This window comes from Lygodium microphyllum, chromosome 19, assembly GCF_053477565.2.
Source record: "Lygodium microphyllum isolate KBCC chromosome 19, Lygodium_microphyllum_v1.1.10, whole genome shotgun sequence".
Taxonomy (NCBI): Eukaryota; Viridiplantae; Streptophyta; class Polypodiopsida; order Schizaeales; family Lygodiaceae; genus Lygodium; species Lygodium microphyllum.
In genome coordinates, this window is record NC_141153.1 from 49,680,498 (window position 1) to 49,690,498 (window position 10,001).

Sequence of the window (10,001 nt, forward strand, 5' to 3'; positions counted from 1 at the left end):
GAGAAAAAAATAGAAAAAATGGAAAAAGAATATCGTGGTTAGCTCTCTTCGCTAAACATATATATAAACCTTTCTTTTCTGGAAAAAAATCATAGATTTCCAAATTTCATGAGAGAGATCAAATACTTGGAGGTACCTAAGCCCAAAAATGAGAGGATTCCAACCATATTATCCATTCAAGAGGTGATATGTGCTATTATAATCGCCACTAGCATCCCAATACGTTGGCACCTTCTTTTTGGCTATTGTTGAATTTCATAATCACTAAGAAACTCATGTTATGCCTCACATAAAATCTATTTAGACTATCTCCAACTCTTAGCCACTTATTTTAGCACATGTTTTTGCTAACCGAGCATGCAAGGTGATTTGAAGGCCAAATCAATTCGAAATTATTTTCAAAAAAGTCATGAGTGCTAGTGTATCCCTGCTACATGTCAAGCATATCTAAGTTTGGAGGCCTTTCATAAGTATTTGCGAAATTAATGTCCCAAAGACTATTTTCAATGGCCTCAATGAAAGATAGGGAGAATGCTCATGCCTCCATCATTAAAAAATCTATTGTTCAAGCTCAGACTTACCTCAAAGCTAAAGTGTAACCCAAGGAGGGATGCAACCTGAAATAGTGGTGGTCACATATACAAACTTGAAGCTACAGTGGTTCCACGTAATGATGGATGACCTAACAAAAATCTAATTAGATTTGGATAAATTATAATTCATTGATTTTACTAAAAATTGTTCTTTAAAATTTTCAATTTTCCTTTATTAAATTATGCCAATGATCGTAGACATGATAGAAGGATTCAAATAAATAAAGTTGAATTTGTTAAAAAGGTATGTAAAAGCATTGTTTTGGCTTTAAAAAACCTATTGGCTAGGAAGTAACCAAATAAATTTCCAAAAAACCACCAAAGTAATTTTAGAATGATATTTTCTTTCTAAGAATCTAAGAGGAGAAATAGAAATCGTACACAACACGACTAAAGAGATGCTTAAAAGCATTGTTGTATGGTTATGGTGTGATTGCTTTTGTATGATTACCTTACCCAAGAAATCCATGCTTGTGGTAATTGAATAGCAAAGAAATTATAATGGTTTGGATCATTGGGACCCCACACCACTCTGCTCTAGTATCTTGCAGGATTAAAAAACTCACCTTGTAGAGTGCAGGTCCTAAGCTCTAGCTCTTCTAGGAACTAGGTGTTTTGCTTTTTTTTAAATATTACTTGACATCCTAGTCATGCAAAGGGCGAAGTGGTAGGTGCTCCTATCAAGTTGGAAAACTTTAGAGGCCTAGGAAAGCTTAGCAAGGCTATGAGAATTCCCTCCAAAATGCAAGAGTACGATCACTTACAGCTTGACCTTGTAGGTTTGGGATCAGGTGTCATCTTTGGTTGGACAATTGTCTTCTCTTGCTAGAGACTAGTTTTGTTACACTCTTGTGAGAGTAATGGTTTTAAACTTTATAAATTAATATAAATGATTATTTTTTGAAGTATTTAATATGTGCTAAATGTTATGTTAACAAACCCTATGTAATGGACTAATAAAAGGAAGCAACTTCTATATGTCAAACAGTGTGGTAGCATGCCTTACTTAATTAGATAACTAAGACAATCCCATTGAGAAAAGTGGGAGGTCTTAGTTGATGATGATCAATCATTTATGGCTAAGTGGACCTAATAATTTAGGTAGCTTTCATAAAACATTAGATAGAGCTGCTAGAATATGACTCGTTTTCCCTCCCTCGAATTTGATATGATAGAATGAGGATAGCATCAACTTAACACTATTCTCACATTGTTTTAAGTACTGAAGTGCAATTGAGTACATGTCCTAATGCTATGGAAGTGTGAAAGGTAGCTCCACCCTCTTTGAACCAAGTGCAACATTAGTCCACTCTTACCTTTGATTGGCTTGCAAAGTGACCCCTCTTAGGTGGGCATTAGAATGCTATTAAGCTATTTCCTATTATTCCCATGCCCAACTAAATCCATTGCTTTTTGAGGGGAGATTGAATGCTTATACACATGGACTTGAGTTTTGCTTGATTTTGGACTCCCTTGACCGTAGGTTTCTAAAGGAGGCATCTCACTTATGGTATTGAAGTAATGGTTAAAGGATAGGCGATCGACAAATAAAAGGAATGAATTAGAACAAAAACACTTGTTTAAATATAATCCTTACTAATTGCACAACGTATTAACATTAGTGAAATGGAGCATGACCAATAGGAAATTGAAGATTGTCACATGGAGTCTGATTTTGTGCCTCCTCTCTCCCCTTTCTTCTAAGACACATACATTCTCCTTTGTGAGGCTCCAATGTTGAAATGAAAGTTAAGTGTAATGTGACTAGCCAACCCCTCTAACCTCGATTTAGAGATTTGCCTTAAACATTAATTATCACAATGTAACATTAGACCTCTGTTTCTCGTGAATATTGAGATTTTAAAATTTTATTTAGGGAATGTCCTTAAGATGTTAACAATCACACTCAATTTTTTTAAAAATGTGATAATTGCCATTTTTGGTGCTTGTCTTTATATGAGTAGAATAATTGAAAAGGCATTTGCGTATGTCGCATGAGAAGCCGAGTTTGATTCCTGGGGATCAAGTGGTGGATGTCTAGCTCTATCGATAGTGCACTCCACATTAGATCTCAGTTCTTTGTGAACATCTAGTTTACAGTTTGATTTGTGGTGTGAAAGACTTGATGGATCTGGACTTGGGAGTTAAAATTTGTCCCTTTGCATTGGTAGGTTGGGGGCCAAAGCATTACAATGCGGTCCCTTTCCATTGATGGGTTGGTAGGCCAAAGCATTTACCATGCGACCTAAGAAAGAATTACGGAGACCGCGGTATTTGCGCAACATCACGGGCGGGGCGGGTGCCCAGAAGCCAACGTAAGGGCGTTTTGAAAGGGACTCATAATAAATAGGGAGCGGTTGACGGAGCATCGACACAATGTTGCTCTTCGTATCTACGTCACGTTTTCTGAACATGGAGGCGCAAGAGCACTGGTCCTGACACAAGGAGAAGGAGAAGGCGAAGGCGAAGGCGAAGGAGAAGGAGAAGAAGGAGAAGATGACGCAGTCTGCAGATCTTTTGAGAATGAGAGGAAACCTCAGGTTTCTTTTTGCGAAGAAGAAGAAGAAAGTGGAGCACGCAGCCGCAGGCTTCTTGTGAAAAAGAAGAAACAGCAGCAGGCTGCAGGTGAAGGACGCTGGCTTTTTCTGAAGAAGAAGAAGAAGAAGACAACGATTCAGGCTTTTTGGAGGCGGCGGAGGCACGTTTTTCCTGAAGAAGAAGAAGATTATTCTCAGGTCCCTTGTCACCATGTATTATCATCCCAAGAAGGCTGCCGCAAACGAAGACCGCATCTTCAAGCAGCGCCAGTATGAGAACGCCCTGCAGGACAAGATCAATTTCGTCCACAAATATGAGAGCCTCATGCGCTATGCCCAATTCGAGAGTTTAAATGGACCCCGAACCGACCATCGCTCCCTCACTGAGAAATTGGAGGCCATCCGAGCACAGCGAGAGCGAACACTCTCTGAACGCCGACAGAAGCTCCATCGTCTCCTCGAAGACGAAGATAGTATGCTCCATGCTGAGATGCGGACCGGGAGCATGAACCTTGCTGAAAGAAGAGCATGGCTCAAAGCCCAGGCACGGAATGAGAGCATCCAGAGACATGGCCATCCTGAAACGCAGCTTGAGCGTGGCCTCCGGGAGAGCATGGACGACGTCTGCATGCATAACACTAAACTCGCCGTTGAGCGTACAGAGGAGCACCGCAAGCGCTCCCATAGGGAAGTGAAAAAGGAAGACTATATTCACAAGGGCTTGCATCAGGATATGGAGTTGGCATGGAGGCGGCAAGATGAAATACATTCTCAGAACTTGGACCATGAGGAACGGGAAGATGAGGAAGCTATCGACATTTTGCGCCGGCAGCTAGGGCTTGTCCAGAGGCTGAGAGAGGATGAGAGATGTGCTGTTGAAGAAGACATGATTCATATGCATAGGAAATGGCTTGAGGAGGAAGAAGCTTTGAAGCTCAAGCATTATGAACAAAGGCACCTCCAGAGCCAAAATGCACATGAGGTATTGCTTTCTACACTTCGGAATAACGATGAGAAGATCCATGATGCTCACATGGTGGCCTTGGTTGCGGAAAAAGAGGCAGACGAAGAGAGACAGGAAAAAGAGCTCAAAGAAGCTCATAGAAAAGAGGCTGTAGCCTATGTATCACAGCTAAGAGCAGCTGCTGAGAGGCAGAAGTTCGAAGATGCAGAGCTTGAGGCAATGATTAAAGCGGAAATGAATGAGGACTGGCACAAGCAGGACATACATCCACATCAGGCTTATAGTCCATCACATGAAGAACAGCGCCATTCTCAGCCTCGTTATAAAGGTATGCACAATGTAGCCTTGTGTTTGTTATCCTGAGATTTTTGCGCATTACCAATGTTAAGGGACCATCAACTCACAGAGAGCACTCAGAAAGCTCAGGAGGAGAAGGCACAAGTGGCACCAAAACCCAAGCTGGTCAGCAACAATACCCTTGCCCACTTATTTTATTCGTTCAGATGCTTGATCATGTCTTTGCTTTCTGTCCTCTACATCAGATCAACAAGGTTAGAAGTTAAAACTACCTGATAAGGGTGAGGCAAATGATGCCAAAATTTTCATAAACAATCGCGCTTTCTTGTATAATATGCACATTGGAACGCTTCATAACATTCTCTGTTGAATAAGCATAGTCTTTCTCAGACTCAAGGTAGGTAATCTACTTCTCAAAATAGATGGACTGGAGAGTGCATACACTAGGAAACGAATCCTTTGTAGATCTTATTTATGTCACCTCCATGATTCGTGTACAAAGGCCCAACGATGTGTGACGATACATGATCCATACGTGTATCACATATCCATTTCCTGTCATGAAGCACCTTTGATTATTTTCATGCAGAGTTGCTAAGACGGTTTGTTTCAATGGGTAACCTGCAACAATGACCTTAGGCAGACTATTTTCAAGCAAATGCTTAAACCAAGAGCATCTCCAGGATGAGCCCCAACATTCAGGGTATAAGCAAAGATCTTAAGCCACGAACGCATGATCAGCCATTTTTGCGTGGGAAATCCACATTAGCGTGTAAGCAAAGTGCTTAAGCGGGCGCGTGCAAATTGGAAAGCAAACAGTTATAATTGCCTTCGCTGAGAGTTCTTGAAGTTCTCGAGTGTCTCATAGTTGGGCACCTGGTCAGAGGCCAGAGCCAATATTTTGTGCAATTGTGCTTTTTAAGGAAATTTTCAAAGGTGCTGTGGTGACTTCACTCGTCATTTAGTGCTACATGCACCATTGGCCTTGGATAGCAGTTATTGTGCTAATTAGCGATCCAATGCCGAAAGATAGCTTTGTCAATTGTGATCCAAAACCACAAAGTCCACGGTCATCATGTCCAAGGTGTTAACTCTTTCATAGGAACAGAAGCATCTGAGTGAAAAATGTATTTAGCACCTCTCAAAATCCATACAGCAATGCCATCAGAGTGTGATCAATGCCTTACGGTAGATGGGAACACTGCATTACAAACTTGTAACTTGGGACATCTAATAATTGTGCTATATCAAACGTGATATCTTTCCATGCTCTTTATCACAGTCAAAGCAAGATTTGAGGAGTGCATTGGAAGCTCGGATAAGAGCTCAACAGGCTGAAGAATTAGTTCATCAGGAAACAAAGAGAATGGAGTCTGAAGGTCAGCTTCTTCCGGTTGTGTAAAGAAGTTGAAAACCCCTTGCTTAGCTAATGTAACAAAATGGACCACAGCAAATACGCCCTCTCATTTAAGGTTTTCCAATAAAATGTTTGCTTAGGTGACAAGGTAGCTCCTCAGAAGTGCGAGATAAAGACGAAGCAAACACTTGCAGATCTGCCATATGCAGAGCCCTGGTATGGGAGAAAGGCTGTGAAATGGTACGAGTAAAGAGCTTTCTGATAATTAATTGTTTGTCAAGGCTTATCTCAAATTCAAGGTCCTGCTGCTGTTTGAGGCGCTTGTTCAGTTCAATTGAAATTCCAATCTATTCTTACTTCATTGGTAAACCTTTACTTCACCAGAGAGTACATGTTGGAGCAGTTTCTATTAATTGATTTGTTTTTAGAATGCAAGCTGGTGAGGGAATTATGAAGCAGTTCTTTTTTTAGAGTCCCAAGGGCTGGTTGCAATTAGTCTGGCCTTGTCAAGAGATGTTGCAATTAAATTGGGAGTTATGGTAGAAAGGCCATTGCTATAATCTACTGCAGCTATTATTGTGTCAAATATATGTCCAACTACTATGGTAACCTTAATAATAGGCGTGCAACGCCTACATCGGCAACTTGTTTGGCATAAATAACTCAATGTTATGGAGGGTTACTCTTTAGATAGATATGAGATGGAAGAAACATTCATCACACTTGTTAAGGGTGCTTATATCATCAACAAATTTGAAGGTCACTAGTGCGCCAATGTTGGAATGAAGTGATCATGGAATTTTAGCTTGATATATTAACTTTCTATATTTTTGCCTTGCCCTATGCTATACTAAAGAGTTCTTGCGAGATTTTTCCTTAGCGCACAAACTCTGAAAATTGAAAATACAAGATCAAAGCATTGGATTTCTTTAAGAAATTTGGCAATGTCTTAATAAAAGCTAATTGTGACTTGTTCTCTCTCTTCAAGTCTCATGTCTCCATCTTTGTGGAGATTGCACTAGAATACTATGCTTATTATCATAGTATTTGTTCAGGTGTCTGTGTGGTCATCATATTTGCATGTATGCTTGATGTCTCTTTCAAGGAGCTGTGTTGACAAGCCAAAGTGAGGAGTTGCTTAGAAGAACTGCCATCAAGCCAATATGAGACCTAACACTAGTAGAGCATTTTGTTGTGATTATTGTTTACATCATTATGACATGTCTTCTCTCTTCAAATTTGTAAAACTAGGTGACATTTTATTTGTATATTTGTTCTTGTGGCTTTACAAAAACAATAGCTTTTTTATCTCTCTAAAACTTGTGCAACAATGTGCCACATCATAATGAGATTACTTGCATAATCACACCTGCACATGTACCCGCACATAGACATACACAAGACCAATGAGTTCATCAACCCCTAAGTCCTTTTAATGTGGTCATGTTTGGAAGGTCCTCTTATAATCTTGTATATAAGTTGGACAATGTTCTATAATACATGTAATCTAAGTGCAACAATCATAATATATAGATTTTTTGGTTTTCTTTTGGAATTCATCTAAGCAAAAGCATCATGTGTCTTGCAATTTGGACGTGTTCAGAAGACTCTATTAGAATAACTACATGGCTAGGTTTAATAAAACATTACAACCTTCCACAAAGTCTCTTCTTTTTTAAAAGTTATTTAAGAGTTAAAATTACACTACAAGGATTTAAGCCTATAGCGATGGTGGGTAGCGACGCAGGTACCGGTGTCGCTATTTGCATTGCTATTTGCGTCGCTTTTGTGACGCAAATAGCGATGCTCCACAGGAAAAAAAAACAGGCCGAAACCGAGAGCGGGTTTATTTCGCATTTTTGCATCTTATGTTTTGAGAGTGAGAGAGAGAGAGAGAGAGAGAGAGAGAGAGAGAGAGAGAGAGAGAGAGAGGGAGAGGAAGAAGGCTTGCCGCCGCCGCTGCCATTGTTTGCGAAGGAGAGAAGGAGCTTTCATCGTGAAGAGGAGCCGCCCCACAGTCGCCATATCTCATCGATGAGTCTATTCTCTCCTTCTTTTGCTTGTTTAGGGTTTAAATCACTCTCTTTTGCTTGTTTAGGAGAGGAAATGAGAGAGAAAGAGAGGGAGAGGGAGAGGGAGGGAGAGAAAGAGAAAGAGAGAGAAAGAGAAAGAGAAAGAGAAAGAGAAAGAGAAAGAGAGGGAGAGGGATGGAGAGTGCATTCTCTCTCTCCCTCTCCCTTTTGCTTTTGGAGAGTGTTAGGATATATTGTGAGAGGGAGAGGAAATGAGAGAGAAAGAGAGGGAGAGGGAGAGGGAGGGGGAGGAAATGAGAGAGGGAGAGAAAGAGAAAGAGAGGGAGAGGGAGAGGGGGGAGAGTGCATTCTCTCTCTCCCTCTCCCTTTTGCTTTTGGAGAGTGTTAGGATATATTGTGAGAGGGAGAAAAAATGAGAGAGAAAGAGAGGGAGAGGGAGAGGGAGGGGGAGGGGGAGGGGGAGGGAGGGAGAGGGAGGAAATGGAAGAGGTTGTGGGTAAAACCTTTGTGGTTTGAAGGATATGCTCTCAATAAAAGGCCATCTTTGTCTCTACTTTCTATATCAATGCTATCCATGTCTTGACATCTAATTGAGCAAGGTTTATTTTTATGACTTGAATGTACTATTAACCACCATCATCTTTGTCTTCCAAAGGTTCACTATTGATCCTCTATGCATATAAAATGTTTGCAATGCATCCATGTGTCTTTAAAAGCCCTCAAGAGAGTCTGCAATCAATACCACATCATTTGCATACAATAAAATGGATATCAATATGCCTGCTAATTGGTCCCCCAAACTATACACATAATCTGAGAGCTCATCATCATAAACACAAAATAGAGTAGGTGAAAGTGTGCACCACTCCTTCATTTGGATGCAACTATCCACCATATCAAAAATCCCTCCTAGTTCATGTATCCTCCTAATCACTAAATCATACAAGGCATGAATCCCCACTATAGATCTTCTAGTGTGCCATTATCCTGTGGTTGCAACTTGAGCCTAGCACAAGACACATGTCAAATGCATTGCAAAAATCTAGAAAATAGTAATAAATCCTCTTCCGATTTACTTTTGACATTTTACTATAACTAATTACAATTCAATTATGTTATTCTATATATAATTCTTGTGAAAATGAAGTTTTGCTCTTCTATCAATGTGTTTTCTTTGTAATAATATTTTTACTTTGGTAAAAGTATAACATTCTATCTCTTGAGAATGTTGGGGTTTTGCACATAATTACTTAGTGCATCATTTGTACCAAACAAAAATTATTGTATGTTCTTCTTTTATGAACAAAGAGAAGTAGATGCATGATAATGCATGAGCAAGATGTAGACTCACAACTTCACAATAATACAAGTAGCCCCAACAAGTGCTACTAGGAGATCATCTAGTGTGTTTGTATCGTATACGTATACCCATTCTTATGTTTATATAATGGCAAGTACCTTTGTCACTAAAAATTTCAAGGGCACTGAATGAGTTTTTGAGTTTGTCCACAAAAAATGGCATCAGATGAGTGTTGACAAGAAAGACTACTCCTCCATTGCTGCATTTGTCCTCTCCTTATGGATGCATATAGGGGAAAAGGGTAGGAGGTGACCTCCCTCAACACTTCAAATTCCAAGTCACTTAGGATGGTGGAAAATCGAAGCATAGTCATATGCCACATAGGTAAAGGAAAAGAGTATTGATGTCGAAACTATTTGTAAGGCCCTCTTCTTTGATAGGAACCAAGAAGAAAGACATAAAATTTTTAGGTAATCTAAAGCAAGCATTCTATGTCAACGGAAGCTTTATGCACTATTGAATTTTTTTCTACTTGATGGGGAAGGTGCTAATAGATCCAAGACAAAACATTAAGGCAAAACATCAAACCATCCTACGATAGGGATACTGTATCCAATGAGTATTAAGAGAGCATGTACATGTCACAATTAGTCCTATTGTCTCACTATAATATATCTAACAAATGGCTCATGTATCATCCAATGATAAGAGGCATGAAGTGTCTTAAATTAATGCTTGATGTGAGAAGTGACAGTCAAACTCAATGAGACTAAGCTTCAATCTCAATCCAAGTGCATTCTAGAACCTCCAATAAACAATGAGTGAAGGGTTTTTCGAAATTATATTACAAGTCATTAAATTGTTTATTGTAACATAGACAAGATGGAAAACGAAGAAGGTCCTATTGCTCAAGATCACAA

General features: G+C 39.7%; 1 protein-coding gene across 3 annotated transcripts; it reads left to right on the forward strand.

Moving 5' to 3' along the window:
* Positions 1-3,002: 3,002 nt before the first annotated feature.
* Positions 3,003-6,633, forward strand: LOC148019850 (uncharacterized). 3 transcript variants are annotated; one of them, XM_087700051.1, is made up of 5 exons: positions 3,003-4,422; positions 4,501-4,556; positions 5,674-5,770; positions 5,889-5,988; positions 6,177-6,633. In XM_087700051.1, coding segments are annotated over exons 1-5 (1,335 nt in total). In that variant the 5' UTR covers positions 3,003-3,341; the 3' UTR covers positions 6,178-6,633. The 3 variants fall into 3 exon arrangements, with proteins under 3 accessions (XP_087556177.1, XP_087556178.1, XP_087556176.1); XM_087700050.1 differs by having other exon boundaries at positions 3,005-4,422; positions 5,889-6,632; XM_087700052.1 differs by lacking the exons at positions 4,501-4,556; positions 6,177-6,633.
* Positions 6,634-10,001: the final 3,368 nt, after the last annotated feature.

Excerpts from the sequence above, each read along its gene's own strand:
- LOC148019850 (XM_087700050.1), top strand. The coding sequence starts at position 3,342 with ATGTATTATCATCCCAAGAAGGCTGCCGCAAACGAAGACCGCATCTTC. Across the intron at positions 4,423-4,500 it reads TTCTCAGCCTCGTTATAAAG|AGAGCACTCAGAAAGCTCAG; the intron begins GTATGCACAATG and ends ATCAACTCACAG. Across the intron at positions 5,771-5,888 it reads AAAGAGAATGGAGTCTGAAG|GTGACAAGGTAGCTCCTCAG; the intron begins GTCAGCTTCTTC and ends ATGTTTGCTTAG.